Below are 21,476 nucleotides of genomic sequence, written 5' to 3'. Positions count from 1 at the left end.
CTGATCCCACCCTTGCCCTCTTCGGCCCCCCTGACCTGGGCCACTTGCCCCCAAGGACCCCCCCAGCCCTGGCCCCTGACGTGTCCCAGCACTGTGGTTGGAGAGCCAGCCGTGTGAACCCACGTGTCCTCAGGGGCAGGCACAGAACCCCAGAGCCAAGCAGGAGCTTTGGGGCCCGACCCCACCGCCACCTCCTTCCTGCTGAGGCAGGGCTTGTCTTGTCCAATGCCCTGGTCAGTGCCCTGTACTAGGAACTCCCAGTCCTGGGCAAAGGCCGCCTCCCCAGGAAGCCTCTGAGGCTGCCTCCTCGGGGCGCCTGGGCTGGCCTCCTGTCACAGCCTCCCGCTAACACACGGGCACATAGTAGGCGCTCACAGTAGGGGAAGAAGACACTGGTGGGGTGGGGTGGGTCTGTGGTCACAGGCAGGACCGAGGCCCGGGCGACCTTCCACACGGCCGGTGCCCCTTAGCCAGAGGCCGACAGTGGGAGTGCAGCACCCCCCTGGCAGGAGCCTGAGGGGGCCCAGGCCTGAGCCCCGTCTCCCAAGCACAGGGTCCTCACCAGGTCCGGGCCTGGTGAGCTCCCCCTGGGAGGCAAGGGGGTCTGTCCATCCTGAAGGGCAGCGACCCTGGGCTTCATCCTCAGGGGTGCTGTCCTCAGGACAGATGGCCCCAAGTGCTCCAGGTGCTAACAGGTGGGGGTTGAGGCTGGGCTTTGGGGAGCAGCACCATGCCCAGGGCAAGAGCTGCCCGTCTACCTTCAGGTGAACCCGCAGGGCTGGCAGGGCCCACCCTGCCCATGGCGCCCAGCCCCGTCTCCACCCAGGGCTGCGCACAGACTTCTTGCCCCATGGGACCTGCGGGTGGGGGGTCTGAAGTGAAGGAGTGCAGACGTCACTGCGTCGTACCCATTTAATGGCAGTCACAGCGGGAATCAACAGTTGTCTAAGAAAGTGGCCCCCTGGTCCTGGGGTTGCTGAGAAGCAGGGCAGTGGAGCGGCCTGCGGCTGGGGGGCGGCCGGGCAGGCGCTCAGCACCAGGAGGAGGAGCAGCCTTCCAGCCCACCCAGACCCTGGGGATGCCCAGCTCGGGGCACTGCTCAGATGGCCGCTGGAGTGGTGCTGGCCCTGGAGTCCCAGGTGGCCCTGCTCCAGGCACATAAATAACAATAAATACACATAGATCACAGGCCCTCGGCAGGGGCGCCTGGTCCGGGGCAGCAGGCTGGTGTCACGGTGCCGACCTGGGCAGGACGCAGGTGCAGCCCACGGGCACGCGGATGAACTCTGTGTGGAAGGCAAAGGCCCCTGGCGAGGTGGCCTCCGCCCCGTCGGGGGAGCAGGGCCTGCGGCGCAGAACCAGCAGGCTCTGGTGAAGCCGCACGGAGTTGAGCGCGGCCGTCTCCTGGCCCGTCCTGGTGCTGACGCAGCCGCGGCACAGGCACTCGGCGAAGGCCAGCTTCTGCGGATAGCGGCTCTCGTCCGTGTCGATGCTGTGGGGACAGGACAGTGAGGCTCCCTCCGTGTCAGCACTCCAGGCTCCGCCTGCTCCCGCCAGGAGGCCCCTGTGCTCGGGAGCCGGTGCCCAGAGGTGACCGTCCCTGCCCCATGGCCTCCAAGGGCACAGGGTTGGGGTGGGGGTCGGAATCTTCCTGGGGGTCTGGGGGCCGACATCTGGGCTGAGGTCCTGTCAGAAGACAGAGCCTCACTTCCTTGGCTGGGGTGGACGGGGTGGACCGAGAGGTCAGGATGAAGACACTGAGGTCCAGGGCACAGGGACCGCCCCACCCCGCGGCCCTCACCGGTATCTCCAGGGCGAGATGGAGCGCTGGTGAGTGTCGGCTGTCAGGACCTCCTCTGGCCGCAGCACGGGGCACTGAGGCCCAGCCAGGGCCCCCTGGGGCTGCCGCCTGTGGCCCTCCGCCTCCAGGCTGGACACCAGGGCCACAGGCAAGGCCTGCTCCCACCTGGCACTTCGAGCCAGCAGGTGAGGGGGGGGCTGGCCGTCGGGCAGTTCCTCAGCTGAGTAGCAGCGCGGGGTCCTGTGGGGGTGTGGGGCCCCCCAGAGTGGGTGGCTGTGGTGGGCTCCGCTGGTGGGCAGCCAGGTCAGAGGCAGGATGCCAAGGAGAAGCTGGAGGACAGGCATGTGGTCAGCCCGGGTCACGGCAAGGACACCTCACTCCCGCCAGCCTGCCGGCCTCCAGGTGGAAAGACCCGGCTCAGCCTGCCCCGCAGATGGGGAGAGTGAGGCCAGGGACCACCCGCAGCTCTAGGGCAGCCACACACAGGGCTCCGGCTCTCCCTCCCCAGGTGGGGTGTCCCGGACCCTTCCCAGCACCCATCTTGGGGCTCAGAGTCCCACCGGGCCAGGCTGCACCCCTGTGGCGGGGCGGCCTGGCTCACCAGCACAGTGGTGGTGGTGGCAGTGATGGCAGGCATGGCTTGGCACAGCCTCACACCTGGCGGCGGCCCGGGGTGCACCTGGCGAGGCCCCAGCTGCCCGGTTCTTTATACTCTGGCCACACCTGGGGAAAATCCGGCCGTCGCTTCCTCTTGGGATGGGCCCAGCCCCCGGCACTTCCTCCTCCTGTCCCCTGGGTTCCCCGGAGCACAGGAATCACTGCACCCGCCCTGCCGCGCCCCCAGCAGGGATGGCGTCACAGATGCGCGGGGCAGTGAGGCCCCCTCCCCACCTAGAGGGAGCAGTGGGCAGTCCTCCTCTGTCTGACTGGCACCTTCGACAAGAGCAGCTTGCCACTTGGGCCAGCTGACCTGCGGCTAGGCTGGGCCTCTCTTGCTTTACAACCTGTAATCCATCCACAGGGTCCATCTACCTCTGAGTGGGCACTGAGGTGGTCTTTACCCAACATGATCAAGGCCAGGTGACTGGGTACAGTAGCACACGTCTGTAATCTCAGAGGCTCAGGAGGCTGAGGCAGGAGGATGGCGAATTCAACTGGGCCAGCCTCAGCAACGGTGAGGCCCTGAGCAACTCAGTGAGACTCTGTCTCTAAATAAAATACAAAAGAGGGCTGGGGTGTGGCTCAGTGGTGGAGGGCCGCTGGGTTCAATCGCCGATACCCCAAGGGGAGAAAAAGGAGGTACAAAGGGCCGGGGGGTGCTTAGTGGCAAAGTGCTCCTGAGTTTGATCTCCGGTACCAAAGGAAAAAAGACCAGGTGAAGGTGAGGCTGGAGAAGGTGGGCGCAGAGGGGTGGCAGGGGCTCTGGGGTTTTATCCCGAGTCCAAGTCAGCAGGTCAGCACCTAGGGAGCCCTGAGGACCCAGCTCAACACTGCTGGCTGCAGGGGTGGAAAGGGGGACAACTGGAGCCAGGGTTGGGACACTGTGAATGCGGGGTTTGGATGCCCGCTGAGGGTGTGGGAGGAGAGTGTCCCCTGCTGTCTCTCTTCCCTGCTGGCAGTGCTGAACGGCCCTAGGAAGGCCTCCCTTGCCGACACCACAGCCTTTGGAGGGTGGTGGGCCAGAGAGACCCCTGACACCGGGCTCTCCCAGCACCACCCCCAGTGGCCTGTAGACTCGGGCTCCCGCTCTGTGGCCTCAGTGTGTGCAGACGTAGTGGGTAAAGGACACCCTGCCTGGTGCCAGCAGTCTAGGGAGGAGAGTCAAAGCTGCAGGGAGCTGGGCATGGGGTGCACACCTCTAATCTCAGCAACTTCAGAGGCTGAGGCAAGAGGCCCGCAAGTTCAAGTTCAAGGCCAGTCTCAGCCATTTAGCTAGACCGCATCTCGAAATAAACACTGGCGCTGGGAACGTGGCTCAGTGGTACAGCAACCGTGGGTCCACTCCCCACGCCCAAAACAAGGAACTGCCCCCTGCACGGAGCCCCAGGGCAGCTCTGCCCTCTGTTTTCGCCCTTGCATACCTACTGTGGCGGGGAGCTCACTGTCCATTCTGGTTCCCAGGACTGTTCTAACAGTGCCACAAGCTGTGTGGCTTTAAACAAGTGACTTTGTCTGCATGTGGTCTGGAGGCCAGAATCCTGAAGTCCAGGTGGACAGCGCTGAGCCCCTCTGGGTTCTCTGGGGGATCTGCCAGCCTCCCACAGCTTCTGGTGCCTCTGACAACCCTCAAGTCCCCTGGCCTTTGGCTGCAAGGTCCCCATCTGGCTCAGAAGGCACATGCTCCTCATGTGGCCGCTCCCTGTGGCTCTCTTTGCTCTTATAAGGACACGGATCATTGAATTTAGGGCCCATTCTAGTCCCATCTTTCTTTACTTCTTTTTTTTCTTTAATATTTATTCTTAAGTTTTAGGTGGACACAGTGTCTTTACATTTATGTGGTGCTGAGGACCGAGCCCAGGGCCTCGTGCATGCTCACTGAGCGCTCTGCCACCGAGCCTCAGCCCCAGCCCCTGGAAACCCCTTTCTTAATCACGTCAAAGCCCAGACCTTCCCACAGGATGGGGGCAGGTTCCCGATGGTGGGGTTGAGAGAACAGACTCTTTGGCAGACACAGTAGAGCCGCTCTAGTTCCCTGCTGTGGTCAGCCCAGGTCGGGAGGGACCCCCGGGTGACACCTGCTTCCTGCAGGGTTGACTCCAGCCCCCAGCCCCCCTGGGGGCAGCACTAGCTCCTCAGGGCAGGGACTGTGCCTCCCACTGTGCCTGGCACAAGAGCCATGCCCACGTCCCAGGTGCTCCAGCAGTGACCCACCAAGGGACGCAGGGAAGAGCCCTGACCCCAGCCCCAGGCTCCCTGAGGTCACTGCCTGCCGGCTGTACTAGGAGCACCCGAGGGACCCCAGGCCCCCAGCTGCTCCTGGGCAGAAACTCCAGGCTCCTTGGCCACCTCTCTGCAGGTGGAGCCCGGCCAAGGGCGGGCGGCACTTCCCTGCTGGGGCCTCTGGTCCTGGGACCTCTGGGGGGGCCCAGGGTTGAGACCTGCCAGGTGCTCCCCGGGAATCCCCTCCCCAAATGCCCGTAGGGGCCTGCAGCTGGGCGCCTGAGATGTTCTGTGCCTCTCCCCAGCTGGCAGGGCCTGACCTCCCGATCCACACGTCTAGCCCCTGGGGACCCCATGGACACGGTGCTGGGGGCTCAGGAGGCTTCTGGGGCTGAGTTTCTGGGTGCTCTGGTTCAAGTCTCGGACCTTCCTGCTTCAGCACTTGTCTTGGGTCACAGTGTCTCGTGTCAGGGTGGTGGGCCCAGCGGGAGGAAGACAGGTGCCTTTGCAGTAGAGCGCGGGCAGGGAAGGGAGCAGCAGGTCCCAACCCCTTCAAGGACGGGAGCCTCCTGCAGTCGGCGGTCAGCTCAGCCTTACCTTGAAGGCAAGGAGAAGCTGGAGGGGAGATGGTGCCTCCTCAGAAGGTCCACGTGGAGCCAGGGACCCCTCCCGTGCCACCTCTCCCAGAGCTCTGGGTCTGCCCACGGGCTCGGGCCCAGGTCAGGATGGTGTCAAGACAGCCCACCTTGCCCCAGACCAGGGAGGACTGAGACACCTATGGCAACGGCCGGGTGCCAGCTCCTGCCATGGTCCTGGCCTTCACAGCAGGGAGACCGGCTCCGGGGGCAGTGGCTGGCTCCGGGCTGCCTGCGGGCTGGCGGAGCGGGGTCCCGGCCTCTGCAGGATGGTTGCTGGCCCCAGCCAGGCCCACCTTTCCTATTCCTTTCCCAGGAGCCCACAGGGCCTGGATTCTCAGGACAGAGGGTGACACTGAGGGGTCGGTGTGGGGCCCTGGGTCCCCCAGTACTGAGAGGCGGAGAATGCCTGATCCCAAGCTGTCCACTTCATGGTGGCCAACCCAGAGCCAACCAGAATGAGGCCGCTGGGCCACCTCATGCCAAGCGGGTGGGGAGGGACCTGCCTATTCCCAGCCAGTCTCCAGTCTAGAGCTGAGTCCGACCCAGCAGGGGCGCCCCGCCTGGCCCAGGCACCTCCGGGGAAGAGGGGCTGTGCAGACTGGTCAAGTTTGCCCCTGCCTGTGTCCATACCTTATGACCTCGAGTCCACCTGCCTCCGCCCTGGAGGGGGTGTTTCCGCGTTTTCCGATTTTTGCGGGGGGGCACTGGGATTGAACTGGGGGTGCCCTACCACTGGGCCACACCCAGCCTTTGAATTTCTTTACTTTGAGACAGGGTGTCGCTAAGCTGCCCTGGCTGGGCTCCAGCCGCTGGAGCTGCTGGGATCACAGGCGGGCGCCGCCTGCCCGGCTGCATTTTCCGTTTCAATGGCCGAGTGGGAGCCCTCTTCGCGCAGGTGACTTGGGGGACACCACCCGAGGGCAAGGCTCTGCGGACACCGCCCGAAGGCACGGGCGCGGGCGGCCTCACTTCCTTGGCGGAGACTCGCGCACAAGTCCAGGGTTGGGCAAGACTGGACAGCCAGACAGAGGGCGGCAGAGGGGCGGTGGCCGGCCGGGCCCCACCCACCCAATCAGGCCCCGCCCCAGAGGCTGCCCCGGACAGGCCGGGCGACCCAGAGCTGCTCGCCCGCCCGCGGAGGAGAGCAGCGGTCCCCCAGGGCAGGGGTCCCGTCGGCCTGTCACTCGGCAGGTGCCTCCCGCTGGGCTGGGTTCCAGCCAGTAGCTCAGCTGGCTGCTGCCCAGTGGTGGCCTGTTGTGGCGACCCCTGCAGGTGGGGTGTGCAGGCCACGGAAAAGGTGCAGGAAACCGGCACAGCTGGCCTGTCGCTGCCATGCCCCTTCCACAAAGAGGCCCCGGTCCCAGTGCCCGCCTGGAAGGTGCTCACCCCTTAGACCAAAGAGGGGGGCAGTGGGTCGGGGTGAGGCCTTCAACCTTCCTGAGCCTCTGAAGGGCACCCCATCCTGGCCTGAGGAGGTTGGACACCCAGAGCATGGACAGCTGCCCTCAGCGAGAAGCTCCAACCCAGTTTTGGTCTGAGGGGACCTGGCAGGGCTCCCAGGAAGGCCAGGGTGGGGGCCAGAGCAGAGGGGGTCTCTCCTGGTCTGCTGCAGACCCCTGGGCTGTGTCCCTGGCTGTGGCTCAGGCCTCTGAAAGCCATCCCTCAGAGAACAGGAGGCCCCTGGCACCTGCTTTGACCTGATGGCGCCTCAGACAACCCTTGGGAAAGTCCTTGGGCAGCCAGGCGTCTTGGCACACACCTACCATCCCTTCGGAGCAGCACTGCGGGTTGAAAGCCAGCCTCAGCAATTTAGCGAGGTCCTAAAGCAACTCAGGAAGACTCTGTCTCTAAATCTAAATAAAAAACATAAAAAAGGGCTGGGGATGTGTCTCAGTGGTTAAGCACCACTGGGTTCAATTCCTGGTACCCTCCCCCCCCAAAAAAAAAGTCCTTGGGCACACACTCGAGGTCACTGACACAAGAACAATCTCAGGGCCTTTAAATGGATGTTACATGGAACCCAGCTGGGCAGGTTAGTCAACAGCAGGGTCCCTGTTTCCAGCGCCACTCCGCACCGCAGTGCCCTCAGCCTTCCGAAGAGTAGCCCTGTTACCCAAGGCAGGACCTCAGGCCACCGCCTGCACAGGGCCCTGCGGGTGAAAACAGAGGAGGAGGTCTGGCGCTGCCCTGGAGGCCACAAGTGGGGCACTTAGCACCACGGGCAGGAGCACCTTGCCCCGGAGCGAGGTGAGGCACCACAGCCTGTCTGGGCCCCAAACCTGCACACACACACACCTGGTAGGGGTCTAGTGACATGTTCAAAGCAGGTGACAACTAGCTTTGTGGCTCAAGGGCAGCCCAACCTGGTCTGCTTGCCTAGTCCAGGGCCTGCTGCTGTGAAAGGGGCCACCAGCTCATGTCCCAGGGAAGGCCTGCTGCAGCCCTGGAGATAGGGCCAGAAGTGAAGGCAGAGCCCTGGCTACAGGCTCGAGGCCGAGGGCAGACGGAGCAGCCCACCTCTCCAGGGTGGGCCACCCCAGCAGGAAGAGGCTGACTCAGCCCCCGCTGTCTTGTTCTCCTGCGGGGCAGAACATAGGACACCGGGCAGGGTGCGGGGTGCATGCAGGGCAGGTGCCGGTGCAGGGTGAATGCAGGGAGGGCATGGATGCAGGGAAGAATCAGGTGCATGCAGGGCAGGGAGTGGATGCAGGACAGGTAGATGCAGGGCAGGGTGCGGGGTGCATGCAGGGTGTGGGGTGCATGGAGGCCATGGTGTGAGTGTAGGGCAGGGCACGGGTGTAAGGCAGGGTGTGGGATGCATGCAGGGCAGGGTGCCAGGTGCATAAAGGGCAGGGCGCAGATGCAGGGCAGGGCAGAGATGCAGAACAGAGTCAGGTGCATGCAGGGCAGGGCAGAGATGCAGGACAGAGTCAGGTGCATGCAGGGCAGGGCAGAGATGCAGGACAGAGTCAGGTGCATGCAGGGCAGGGCACAGATGCAGGACAGAGTCAGGTGCATGCAGGGCAGGGCACAGATGCAGGAGAGTCAGGTGCATGCAGGGCAGAGTACATGACACAAAGCAGAGTTCAGGGTGCACGACACAAGGTATGGCACAGGCAGAGCATGGGCACTGGGCAGGGCACAGGGCAGACTAGAGGGCACAGGGAAGAGTGTGGGTGCATGCAGGGCAGGGTGCAGGATGCAGGGCAGGGTGCACCAGGCCTGGTGCCTGGCTGGAGAGATGGAGACAGGCAACGTAGACACACAAAACACCACGAAGGCCAGGAAACTGCTTATCAAAATATTTTATTTTAGGAGATCCCTCAAAAAAAGACCCTCCACATTAGACAGACACCCCAATACCCTTGGCCTTTTTTTTTTTCCTTTTTAAATCAACTAAAACAAATTGATGCTTCAGATAAGACAGGAAATATTCCCAATCAGACTTGAGTCAAGAATATATATATACTTCTGATCCGGGCGGTGAGGGAGAGGAAGATGTGCTCAGGTCTCGTCCCCATGGAGGCGTGCTGGAGAGGCGCCCAGCGAGGAGGCTGCCTCGGCAGGTGGAGACAGGAGGCAGGAGAGCATCGCAGGCTGGGCCCCCTCTGGGACTTATAATTTACATAAAACCACGCCTCGTCCAGGCCGGCCTGTCTGTCTGCTGGTGGGACTTCTGCTCGGGAGGGACTGATCCTTCTGGAGGGGGAGGCCGGGACTCAGCATCATCTTCATTTTGTGTGTGGCTTCTTTTCCAGCTGAGAAACTTTTTTTATTCTTTTTTTAATTTTTAAAAAGAATCACAGCCAAAATAAGACATTAACTGCAAAATCCAAAACGGCTGCGCTTACCCTATTATATAAAAACACGAGTCACTCCAGGGGCCAGCCGGGCCTACACCTTCCCGGGGATCTTGGCCCGCTTGCGAGCAATGGCGTCCTCCACCGCCTTGAGCTGCTTCAGGAGCTCCTCCCGCCGCGACAGCGTGCTAGCCTTCCCGGACTTGGCACTGGCTGCAGCTGTGTCTGTGGCCTTGCCGGGCACGCTGGTCACCTTGCTGGAGCTCTTGGACTGGGGTGACAGTTGGCGCTTCCTGCAAGGATGGGAAGGTGGAGATGTGAGGTGCTTCCTGGCAGGTGGAGGGCTGGAGCACACCCAGGGCTCCCTCCTGGGGGGAAAGGACTGGGAGAGTCCTGGGCTGGCCTGGTGCACCTGGTCATTCTGCTGGTCATCTACCCTCTCTGAGGTCCACCTCAAGACCTCTCTGTGCCCAGCGCCCTGGGCTTCTGAAGGAACAAGATCAGGTACTCAGGCCCTGGCTGGGCTGCATTGGCTGCCTCTCCTGGTGGCCTCGGCAGTTGTTGGCAGGGTGGGAGCTAAGGGGTAGGGGCGGGGGGAGATACAGCAGGCCCAGGTGGACGCACCTGTCTGTGGGGACCAGGGGGGCTTTGGAGTTCTGGCCGCGTTGCCGCTCGGGCTTCGGGGAGCTCAGCCTCCCTCCTGACTTCCGGTCCCGAGAACCTGGCAAGAGGGAAGAGAGTGTGACCGTCGCCTGTTACGCAGAGGTGGCGCTCAGGAGGGCCTGGCCACAGGCCTGGGGCCCAGCTCCAGAGCCCAGGGCAGCTCAGCACACCTCCGCTTTTACCAGGAACAAAGCAGGAAGGGAGCCAGGGACAGAGAGGAGCAAGCTGAGTGCTGGGCCAGGGTGCTGCAGCCTGGCCTGGAGCTGCGCCCAACCTTGGCATCTGGCATCTGGCAACACGGGACGGCAGGAGAGCAGACCCCTTTGAACACCAGAAGCAGAACCAAGCGACCACAAGTGTCCTACGGTACTGCCACGGGAGGGAGCCCTGCACTTGGAGGCCAGTGCCTGGCTCAGGTCCACAGGCTGGTGGACAAACCCAGGGTCATGCAACCTTAGGCAAGGACAGTAAAGGCTGCTCCTAGGCCGGCCCTTGAGGGTGCAGTCCACCTTGGGTGCTTGGGCAGAGGTGGGCAGTTTCCTTCCTGTGAGGGGCCCAGGCCCAGGCCCCCTACTGTAGGTGGACACCTCCTTAGGGGAGGATGCCTGGGTTTTGGCTCTACCCATCAAAGCCAGCCAGCAAGACTGTCTCTGCCTGGGTCTGGGCCTCTCCAAGCAGGGTCAGGGGATGGCTGGGCCCCTGAGACCCTTTAGGTCTCTGTGGTGAAACAGTGACAGGGAAACACTGTTCTTTTCTCACGTGTCGCACAGGACTGGAGGTCTGCAGAGGCTACAGGACAGGCCAGCCAGGGGACAAGAGCCCCTTGTCTTTTGCCAGACAGACGGTAGAGACACTTGCAGAAAAGATGAACACACTCTTCATTTTGTTTTGGAAGATGGTTGCTTTTCATCAAAAATGGTATTTGTGTTGAAAGACAGTGGTTTATGATTGGTAATTTTTTGGCAGTGCCAACGGTGGAACCCAGGGCCTCCTACATACTAGACAAACCCTACGCCTGGAGCTACACCCCAGCCTTAAAACACAAACAAACGTGGGGAGCCCCCTGGATGACCCACGCCTTCCATCCTGAAGCAAGAGGCTCTGACCCATCACTACATTTCGTGGTGACTTGGGCGTTGTCCTGGTTCAGGAAGTTGAGGGCGTGTCTTCAGGTGTCACCCCTGGGGTTGAGCTACGTTCACCTGCTCCTTTGTAACACTGCCCCTTTGCCCTATTTGGGATAGAATGTTCCATGGAAGCTCCCTTTGTGTGTCCCCTTCTCTTGCTCTGCCCTTGGGTGTGGCCTTCTTAGATGTCAATCAACCTGCTGACAGCAGACATCCTAGACTCAGCCCCTGAAACCTGACCCCTGGCCTCATTTGAATCGCTTCTCCTCAATAAAAGGGGTCAGCAGTGCTCTCACGGACCCCTAAGGTCAGAGGAGCCCTCACAGGACCCCAAAGAAAAAGGTATCCCTGTCTCTTGTGTGGTTATTTTGTGCAGCCCAGTTCCCCTAGAGTGACCCTGAGTGTTTTAGTCGCGTGGAACGTGACAAAAAAAGTTATTTATTTTTGGTACTGGAGAGAAAACTCAGGAGCACTTTATCACTGAGCTACACCCTCAGCCCTTTTTACCTCTTTTTCTCCCCTCTTGGGGGTGCCAGGGATTGAACTCAGGGGCCCTCAACCACTGAGCCACATCCCAACCCTATTTTGTATTTTATTTAGACACAAGGTCTCACTGAGTTGCTTAGCACCTCGCTGTTGCTGAGGCTGGCTTGGAACTTGCGATCCTCCTGCCCCAGCCTCCCGAGCCTCTGGGATTATAGGTGTGTGCCATGGCGCTCAGCCCTTTTTATTCTGAGTCAGAATTTTGCTCAGATGCCCAGGTTGACCTTGATCTTGTGACTCTCCTGCCTCAGTCTCCCAAGTTGCCGGGGTTAACACCACCTTAGGCCCTGTTATTTTAAAGTAAATAAATATTTACAAAAATTTCCATGTTCCAGTTTCCAATGCTATAAATACTGATGGATACATCGCACACAATTCTTCGGGGTTCTCCTTGCTAGTTTTCAAGAGAAGACGGGATGCTGAGAACCCCTGGGCTGTGCTGGCGGGGGCCTGAGGCTCACCTCGGTCTGGGGATAAGTTGGCCCTCTTGGCTGGAGGACTTTGCCTGTCTTTCTCTGATGGTTCATACCGCCTCCTGCTTCCTTTGTCAGCCGCCTGAAACGACACAGAACCATGAGGTGGCAGGCCTGGGCTGCCACCACTTTGTGGGACTAATACAGCAGAGGCGGTGGTGGGCCTGGTGCTGCTCCGTGGGAACTGGCCGGCCACAGGAGTCCTAAGAGGCCATCTGGGCTGCAGCTCCTGGGGGCTGACTGCCCAGAGGTGCTGCCTGCACATGCCTAGGCTGTCCTGGTGTGAAGGAGGCCACTGGCTAGCCCTCTCTGAGAGCAGGCAGACCCTTGGTCCAGCCCAGCCCCTGGCCTCACCTTATTCAGCAGCGTCAGCTTGATTTCCTTGTGGGCAACGAAGGAGCCCTGCTGCGGCTGCCCGGGGGGTGCCTGCTGGGGTGCTGAGGGCTGCTGGGAGGACTTCCCACCTGCCGGGAGCTTCGAGGACTTGGGCGGCTGTGTGGACCCATCCCTCTTCCGCTTTTCTTCCTTAACACCATCTTCCTTCTTTGATTTTCCTGCCAACCAATGACACCTCTCAGCCACAGGTGTGTCCCCACAGGTTCCTATGTGCACCTCGACCACCAGGCACCATGGACACCCAAAGAGCTTCTCCCAGGCCTGCCCCGAAGGCACCCCCAGAACACCAGGGCCCAGCCTACCTCTCTCCTTCTTGGTCTGGGCTGGGGTGGGGGACCGAGAGCTGGCTGAGGACACAGGGCTGGCCAGGTCTGCATACATGTCCTCTGAGTCCACACTGTGCACTGAGCTGCTGCTCGAGGTGGCGCTGGACACCGAGGAGACACTGCTCACGCTCAGGGACCTGGACACACGAGACAGCTGTGCCTCACAGTCTCAACCATGGGTCTGGACTGCAGGCTACTAGGAGGGGTGACAGTGGGTTTCCATGGCCACCTCGACCCAAATTTCCCACTTATGGAGTGTGCACTCATGGAACATGAGGTTTCAGGGGGACTCGGAGGGGCCCAAAGGTGCTCCACAGTGAAGGGGTGGCCACACCACTGAACCAGGGTCTCTGCTTCACTAAGGAAGGGTGGCCCTGTGTGCTGGGGAGGAACACGGGAGATGGCAGGTCTGAGCCTACAGTGAAATCAGAACGGGGGTGGCGACTTCACCGCCTGGGGCATGCCCCATGGTGCTGCCACACGCAGGTTCCACACAGCACAGGCACGCGGCCCCAACCCGCCCCTCCCACCAGCTGGCACAGCGCTTCCTGACGGTCAGGTGCTGCAATGGCACCCAGGAAAGGAAACAAGAGGCCCAAACATTTTCCATCTTCTTCGCTACTGAAGACTCAACTCAGGGCCACTGAGCCCCATCCCAGCTGTTTCTATTTTTCATTTTGAAACAGGGTCTCACTAAGTTTCTGAGGCTGACTTTGAACTTGCCACCCTCCTACCTCAGCCTCCCAAGCCTCTGGGGTCACAAGCATGGCCACTATGCCAGGCTTTTTTTTTTTTTTTAATTCCTCAAAACACTTCAGATATGTTCAGAAACAGCTGGACACATGGACAAACCGCCTGCTGCCTGGAAATGGAAGGAGCCCAGGGTAAGGCCAAGGGCTGGCGGGCTTTCACACTCCTTCCCAGCAGCACAGCCCTTCTCAAGCACCTCCCCTCAGGTTTCCTGGGACGGGACCTGGACCAGCCTTGCTCTGCCCCTCTGGGCTGTGCCCTGGCCACCTAGCCCACAGTCAGGTGCTCTCGTGTGAGGTCAGCGTCCTGAGCCACAGCCCTCTCGAGGGACTCTACTGAGGCCCACCCTTTGCAGCCCTGGACCCAGGCCTGTCAGGGTTGGGTAAGCCTTGCATGCTGGAGCCCCTGTGTGGCCAGCCTGCCTGGGGAGGGACAGAGGCCAAGGTGGACGGGGAGTGGGGCTGAGTGAGTGACCTGGATCGGGAACTGGAGCCACTGTAGCTGCTGCCGCTGCCGCTGCCACTGCCACTGAGCGTCCGCCTGCAACACAACAGCAGAGCCACTGCTTGGAGGCAGAGCCCGGGGCACGCAGGCCCGCCGCTGCCAGACACCTGCGCGCTGCTGGGTCTGCTGCTATCCTTCTGGGTGCAGCTTCCTCTCCAAGTAAGAAACCAAGTACCCACAGACAGCACCTGCAGCAGCACCGAGACAGCCCTCTCCCAGGAGCCTGGGGACCGTGGGCAGTGGTCACTCCACCCACTGTGCTCCAGGGAAACCAAGGCTCAGTTGGGGCACACGACCAGCCAAAGCTGCAGAGGTCAAGGACAGGCTTTCTGGGTCTGGGCTCAGCTGATGGCCTCCGATACTTGGCCCAAATGCCCTCCCGCGCTCTGGAGTTCTGCCTCAGCACCTGCTCTGTGGCGGCACAGGACACAGCACCCCCAGGGAGACCAGAGCCTGAGCGCTCACCTCCGGGGGGGCGACCGGGCTTGCCGCTCCTTCCTCCTGGCTTCCCGGGGGTCTCCTGGCTTGGTGGGCTCAGGGGCAGGAGCAGTGGTTTTGGTAGCTTGTGGTGGGACGGGCGGTGGGACTGGCTTCTTCACCGACTTCTCTCTGTGATACAGAGAAGCTCAGGACAGGGCTGGGGACGTGGCTGATGTCCCTGTGAAAGGCACCCACACCTCGGGGCTCTGGTAGGTAGTGGGAGGACCTGGGTCCAGGATCGGAGCCTCTTGCCTCCACCCGTCTTCCAGGGGCCATGCTTCCAGCCCAGTCACAAGCACAGAGCAGAAGACTGGGGAGAAGGTGGAGTCCCCAGACCTGAGCAGTGTGGACGCAGAATGGGGAGCTGGGGCGGCTCAGAACTCACCCTGTCTTCCCTGGGGGTGGTGCCGGTTCCCCCTTGGTTCTGGTGGGAGGTCTGTGTGGAGAAGGCGTGGGAGACGGGGATGGCGATGAGGAGAAGGACCGGGACCTGGGGAGCAAAGAGGACAATGAGGAGGGCCCCAGTGCTCAGCACATTCCTTCCCTGGCCGAGCCCAGGACACAGCCCCAGCCCCAGCCCATGGAGAATGTCTCAGACTAAGTTTGGTTTCAGGTCACTCCACCATTTGTTAAAGAGACACCCTCAGAGTAGAAACAAGAGTGCCAGGGGCAGCTGTGCCCAGGAAGGCCCTTGAGCCTGCATACAGGAGGCAAGGCACGGGCTGGTTCCACAGCCCACAGAACGGCCGGCGAGACAGACGCCTGAGCCGGCTACCTGGCCATGCGTTGCCGAGTGGTCAGGGCTCTGGATCTGTGGGGGGACCAGAGAGGCCAGGGGCTGAAGGGGGCCCAAGGCACCAGGAGACAGGTGTGGGTGACAAAGATCCACAAGCAGAGCAGGTCAAGGTGACAGGCACAGACAGGGCTGGCAGCCATCCGACACAGTCTTAGTGTCAGCAGGGCAGACAGAGCACCAAGGACAAAATCCAGGATGCTGCTGTTTGTGACGGGCGAGGAAGGCTCACGCTTTCCCCGCTCAGCTGTCCCGTGCAGCCCCCCACTGCAGCAGCACCAGCCCTGCAGTGTGGCTTCACGGGGCTCCTGCAGTCCCACCGCTGCTGCCTTCAGAGAACGGCATGGGGGAGGCTGGCCACCGAGGACCAGGAGGAACAGGCAGGGACCTCCAGGAGCTCTTACAGAGCCAGTGGCAGCCCTGCCAGCCACCTCCCAGACTGAGCTCCCTTCTCCAGTGCGCACCCTGCACCTGCCTCGGGGGACGTACAACTGGTCCCAGCTCAGCAGCAGCAGAGCTCCAAGCACCCCTGAGGGCGGGCCAGTGCCCCACAGTGTTTGAGACGTTCTTCTCTTCAGTGGTGAGGAGACCACACATGAGGTGGTGTCATGCCTCCACGTGGCCGTGACACACCCCTGCCCCTGTGGCACTCAGCAGAACAGGACAGGGAACCACTGCTCTGCCCTGACCTTGCTGTTCGATGTCACTGCAGGGCTTTCTTCCTGGTACCTTGTTATCATCGTCAGCTGCACGCCCAGAGCAAAGATCACCTAACTCTTCGCCCACGTGACTTCCTAAGTCCAAAATTTCCAAATGGCCCAGCTTGGCCTCATGGTGTGAATATTTCTCCTCTGCAACTCATCAGCCTCTTAAATGAAGCCCCACAGTATTCCAGGGTGATGCTCTGACGGTCCTTTCCTGTCCTAACCACTCACGCAAGGGCCCGTGTCAACCTGTCTCAGGTTCTATTGACTCTGACGCAGGAACCAGCCAGGCCTGTGTCTGGGAGCACAGGTACACCAGGACTGGCCCTGCAGCACCTCAGGTTAAGAACTCCGCCTTTCCTGTCTCAGCTGCTCACTGGCCTCACCAAGCGCAGTGTCGCAGGAGACAGACAGTGTGCAGGTTCCCTCTGTTTCATGAAAATGCAACTGGACAACTGCGTGATAATCTTCTATGCAGGAAAGGGCACCACTGGGGGAACACCAGATCATCACAGTATGCACAGCTTATTCCAAGACACCTGGTGACGATGCTTCCCAGAGTGGCAGCTGCACACGTATAAATGGGGTCCTTTGTCCAGTGAGTGAGACCAGGATCCCTGTGCACACGCCCTGCTGGATGCCACTCTGCTGCCCCTCCCAGAAGATCCCGCAGTGACCACGGTGCAGCAAGGTCCACGTGGAGCTGGAGCCTGGTGCTGGCCCTCTCCACTCCCACTGGCAGAGAGTGCCAGAGAGGGGCCACATCATTGGGTGCCCACCGGCAAGACAAACTGGACACGGAACACTGTGTATGTGCTTGTGGAATTTTAGAATCTTATCTAACAGTGATAAAATGCCTATTTTCAATGGGAAAATACAACAAAAAGCTGAACGTTCTAGAACGATGGAAGCTTTCCATGTCTGCCATTCAATATGGTGCCATCAGTAGCACAAGGCCACTGAACACCAGGAATGTGGCTTGTGCATGGTCCACCCAGTGGCCCTCTCTGTGCACAGTGGCCCTCTCTAACTCGGCTCACACCCAGAACCACAGCTTGGAGCTGCTGAGGCAAACTCCCTGAGAACCTGGCTGCCCGGCTCACAGTGTTCACAGCTCCTGTCTGCAGCCCCAGAACCTCCTTCTCAGGGCCTGGGGTGGCACATGACCCCCAGCAGCGGCTGGCCAGGTGGTGTGGAGGACATGGCTGTGCAGGACAGGCTGCACCAGCTCTGTTGCGGTGCCGGGAATTGCCAGCGCCTTGCCACACCACTCTTCAGACCACCAATGGGCACTGATTTACCCCAACAGCTGAAGACAGGCCCCACGAGACCTGTCTGGTGGCAGACACGACCTGCTGGCTCTGCCACCAGCCCAGTAGGGGACGTACCTGGACCGGCTGCCTGAGAAGGAGCTGTGTCTGGAAGAGCGGCTGGAGTAGGAGCTGTAGGACGAGGACCGGGATCGGGACCGTGACGAGCCAGAGCCCGAGTAGGACGATGACCGTGAGGACGACCTGTGGGCCATAGAGAACGTGACTTCACCACCCCAGAGGACAGGCAGGGCCACCCTGCCCAGTGCAGATGGGATGCACAGCAGTGCCGCTCAGAGGTGCGTGTGCTCACACTCAGGCAGAGCCACACACAGGCACACCCGGCACTCGGACCCTCTTCCTGGCATCTGCGCAGGCGATGCATCCAGCCCCCTCCCTGGAGAGTGGAGCAGAAACCAAGATCCAGTTCTGGAGCACGGGCACGCTGCGCCCAGGCCCTCCCCACCCACCTGCCACCTGCCTGTGCCCTGGAGCCTCCTGCTCCTGCGGAGCTCTGCAGGGCCCACCCAGCCCCGTCTCTTAACTCGGCTCACACCCAGAACCACAGCTTGGAGCTGCTGAGGCAAACTCCCTGAGAACCTGGCTGCCCGGCTCACAGTGTTCACAGCTCCTGTCTGCAGCCCCAGAACCTCCTTCTCAGGGCCTGGGGTGGCACATGACCCCCAGCAGCGGCCGGCCAGCCTGGTGTTTTGTCTTCCCTTCTGGGTCCCCCAGCCTGCCTGCTTCTGCTTGAAGTAAAGACTTCCTGAGGTTCTCAGCATCAGTCCTACCTGGTATCCCACTGCTCTGCCCTTGGGCAGCAGCACACACAGAGAGGCAGCCTGGTAGTAAGTGGACACCCACTGGCCAGCCAGCTTCACAGGCTGCCGCTTTACCTGGAGGAGTTGGAGGCAGACGCTGATGAGGCTGAGGTCTTTCGACGCCTTCGTGCCCGGCTGGGGGAGACAGAAACCCCAAGCTTCTTTTTGGGAGACTTGGACCGTCGCCAGGGGTCCTTCCACTCATCTGCTCGCTTCACCTGCGGCCCCACAGAGGCGGCCTCCTTCTTTGGTGGCTCAGCTTGACGGCTGCAATCACAGAGTGGCAATGCTCAGGCTGCCTGCCCTCTCCCTGCAATGCTGCTTGTTGAGACCGAGGCGACTCAGGACAGAGCTGAGGGAACCTCAGGAGGAGGCAGCCAGGCCTCCTTGAGGGTGGCCCTAAAGCCAGCCAAAGTCCTTCTCAGGTGAACACCCTGTCTCCTCACCATGACAGCAATTGCTTTTTATGACGATCACTTATTTAACTTCTATCCCGTCAGCTGGGGACTGTGACGTCCAGAAGCATCTGTCTGTAGTGCTGCACATCATAAATAATTACGAGATTAAAGGAACAAAAATCACTCTTCTCAAATGCAATAAAAACGTTGTGAATGAACACGTCCAGGTCTTCAACACTTTGCCTCTGACTTACGTGTGAAGAGACTGGCTACAGTGCAGTCAGGAAAAAACCCTGACTAACCCCAGAAAGCACATTCCCAGCCTTCACAACAGGGCTGGCCTCAGCAGCTGGGTGGGGCTGTAGGCTGGAGAGGGGACAGAGGGACCTTCCTCCAAATCCTGGGGCTGGTGCATGTGGTCATGCAAGTGGGCACAGAAGGACCAACTGGAAACATGAAAGCCAGACTCCACAGTGCCCGGTGGGCCACGTGTGGGCAGACCGTCTCCTCAACCACACAGGCCAGGCACAAGCACGAGACGGATAGGAGGTGGATCGTCAATCTGTCCTAAAATTGTAACTTCTGCTGCCCTGGCCAGGGCTTGTGCTGGAGAGAAACTGAGCAGAGACTGCAGCCCTCTGCCCGCGGAAGGCAGGCTGGGCTCCTAATCGGGAAGCCTGGCGCCAACAGAATGCCTCAAGATTCAAACAGTTTGCATCAAAGACATAAAACCTAGAGCCCCAGGACCAGCAGAAAAGTAACTTAATTATAATGATTAGAGAAAACCTGAAAATGTAAGTGCCTAATACAAAAGTATCTATTCAGGAGGAATCTGTTCTCAGTAGAGAAATCACAAAAGTTCATTTGAAATCTGTGGAATACACAAAATTAAGAAGATAAAAGTCCCTGTTGCCGATGTTCAGCACCTCTGTGCGTCTCCCTCAGCCCTGAGTTCTTCCCAGGATGGACACGCTGCCTCTGGGCCTGCTGAGGGACTGCCCGGCTGGCCCAGGAGGGCTTTACACCTGTGTTGAGAGCTGTCTCTGACTGCAGGGGAATTCACTGAGATTTCTCACCCTCTGAACATTTCGAAATTGGGGTTTCTTTTTTAAAAACACAAGATAGTAAGATGACCTTTTTTTATAAAAGTCATCATAGCTTTTTTCTTTTTTTTAATTTAGAGCAAATTCCTAATAAATGGAATTAGTAGCAAATAGCAAGTTCTTCCCCTGAGGGTTAAGCCACTCACAGGGCTGGCAGCACCGCTCCCTACCACCGTGGCACCACGCAGATGAAAGCCAGCAAAACAGAGCTCTGCAGACAGGATGTGGCTGGAGACTGGCAAGGCTGGGCTTGCGTGTGTCCAGCCCCCTGTTTGTCTGCAGCCTTGAGCTAGCTCTTCTTCACTGTCCTGCGCTGTGGCCGGCTCACTGTGGCTGGCTGTGGCCTCTGACTTGAGCAGACCCCAGTGTGCTGCCCTCCCTCATGCATCCTTTTGGGCTCAGAAGGCTCCTCTTTGCTCCTCAGTCACGTTCACCTGACTTTTTCTTCCAGGTAATCCACACCCCCCACCTGCTTCCCTGGACCCTGCCTCACTAGCGCCAGGTGCCACGCGCGGCTTATAGGGAGGCTCCTCCTCCATTCACAAGCGGTCTGCAGCACTGCTAGCGCCCTCTCTTGCCCAGGGCCCACGATGCCACCTTTGGTGAATATAGACTCTGATTCTTCTGCAGGGGCTTCTCATGGGCTATGCTCTTCCACTGACCTTAGCTATTTTTTTTTTGGGGGGGGGGTACTGGGGATAGCATCTAGAAGTGCTTAACCACTGAGCCACTTCCCTAGCCTGTGTCCCGAAGAGCGGCTGGAGTAGGAGCTGTAGGATGAGGACCAGGATCGGGACCGTGACAAGCCAGAGCCCGAATAGGATGACCACCGTGAGGACGACCTGTGGGCCACAGAGAAGGTGACTTCACCACCCCAGAGGACAGGCAGGGCCACCCTCCCCAGTGCAGATGGGATGCAGAGCAGTGCCACTCAGAGGTGCGTGTGCTCACACTCAGGTCCTCACTAAGTTGCTGAGGGCTTAAGTTGCTGAAATGGAAGGCAAGCACCAGCATGCCTGGCACCTCAGCTACTCACTCTCATGCTAGAGTTGTATGTGTCTCGGCCTGTGGCATATTCAAAACCCTGAATGTGCTTGACTTTCAGATTTCTCGGTTCACCTTGCCTGTGCTCACCTACAGAAGACCTTTGGCAGCACTGCGTCATGTACTGCTCTCTGAATCCCACTGGGCTTTGGATTGGAGTGTCATCAAGCTCATTAACAGGGCAGGCGTAGTGGCACACACCTGTCATCACAGCGACTTGGGAAACTGAGGCAGGAGGATCACAAGTTCAAGCCAAGGCTATGTGAGTCAGCCATGCTCTAAGCAAGACTCTGCCTCAAAATGAAAGATTAAAAGGGCTGGGATGTGGCTCAGTCGTGGCTGAACTCGGGGAGCTGCTCACTTGCCTGCCACGTGCAAGACCCAAACAGAAAGAAGGAAGAAAGAAAGAACCTATCAGAGCACCATGCCGTTCATTCTGTCTTCTCCTTCGGCTCGCAGTAAAGGGTGCCGCTTTCCTCACAGGAGCTCTGCCGTTACGCTTTCCACATGGTGCTTGCTGTTCCTGTTGAGGGGTTCTCCACCACCGCATCGTGTGTGTCGGGGTGGCTGTGACCAGCACTACCCGGGTTATGTGGGAACAAGAGAACAGCTGCCTGCTGGTGATCTCAGAACCTGTTTGATGGCCACGAGCCAGCGGGCACCACGCCTGTCACCTGTGGAGAGTCCAGGGCAGCAGCAACGCCCAGCACTCAGAGCCTCCTCAAGGACACGATGACTGAGGCTTAAGTCCCTGTTATCTCAGCCCAAACCTGAGGGCTATAGGCACATCCGGGTGCTACCTGGAAAGTAATCCAGGAAGGAAGAGAAAACCTTGCTGCTGATTTCCCCAGTGCAGGCCACTAGGTAGCTCCTTTCACCTTTACACTTCCTGCATGTCCTCATCCTGAAAATGGAACAGGAA

General features: G+C 60.0%; 2 protein-coding genes across 5 annotated transcripts in view; both read right to left on the bottom strand.

Moving 5' to 3' along the window:
* Positions 1 to 1,230: 1,230 nt before the first annotated feature.
* Positions 1,231 to 2,289, bottom strand: IL17C (interleukin 17C; the record flags this gene model as incomplete). The annotated part of the gene is made up of 2 exons (XM_081274736.1): positions 1,802 to 2,289; positions 1,231 to 1,492 (listed from the first exon to the last, which is right to left on the bottom strand). Exons 1-2 carry the CDS (start codon positions 2,143 to 2,145, stop codon positions 1,231 to 1,233), a joined length of 606 nt encoding a protein of 201 aa, XP_081130862.1. The 5' UTR covers positions 2,146 to 2,289.
* A 6,320-nt stretch (positions 2,290 to 8,609) lies between these two features.
* ZC3H18 (zinc finger CCCH-type containing 18) overlaps positions 8,610 to 21,476 on the bottom strand; it is a 51,460-nt gene continuing 38,593 nt past the window's right edge. For 3 of the 4 annotated variants that reach the window (XM_081275623.1, XM_081275625.1, XM_081275624.1), the window contains 10 exons: positions 18,085 to 18,276; positions 17,267 to 17,392; positions 14,767 to 14,871; positions 14,367 to 14,510; positions 13,872 to 13,937; positions 12,624 to 12,784; positions 12,280 to 12,479; positions 11,914 to 12,007; positions 9,744 to 9,840; positions 8,610 to 9,412 (listed from right to left, as the gene is read on the bottom strand). In XM_081275623.1, coding sequence (XP_081131749.1) covers positions 9,214 to 9,412; positions 9,744 to 9,840; positions 11,914 to 12,007; positions 12,280 to 12,479; positions 12,624 to 12,784; positions 13,872 to 13,937; positions 14,367 to 14,510; positions 14,767 to 14,871; positions 17,267 to 17,392; positions 18,085 to 18,276 — 1,384 coding nt within the window. In that variant the 3' untranslated portion in view covers positions 8,610 to 9,213. The remainder of the gene's footprint in view (positions 9,413 to 9,743; positions 9,841 to 11,913; positions 12,008 to 12,279; positions 12,480 to 12,623; positions 12,785 to 13,871; positions 13,938 to 14,366; positions 14,511 to 14,766; positions 14,872 to 17,266; positions 17,393 to 18,084; positions 18,277 to 21,476) is intronic. The other variant, XM_081275626.1, reaches the window with a different exon arrangement.

The sequence above is a fragment of the Spermophilus citellus genome, assembly GCF_964194105.1.
Source record: "Spermophilus citellus genome assembly, chromosome: 18".
NCBI classification, from domain to species: Eukaryota; Metazoa; Chordata; class Mammalia; order Rodentia; family Sciuridae; genus Spermophilus; species Spermophilus citellus.
Note: the sequence above shows the minus strand (reverse complement) of the source record. Positions and strands in the feature narration are given on the sequence as shown.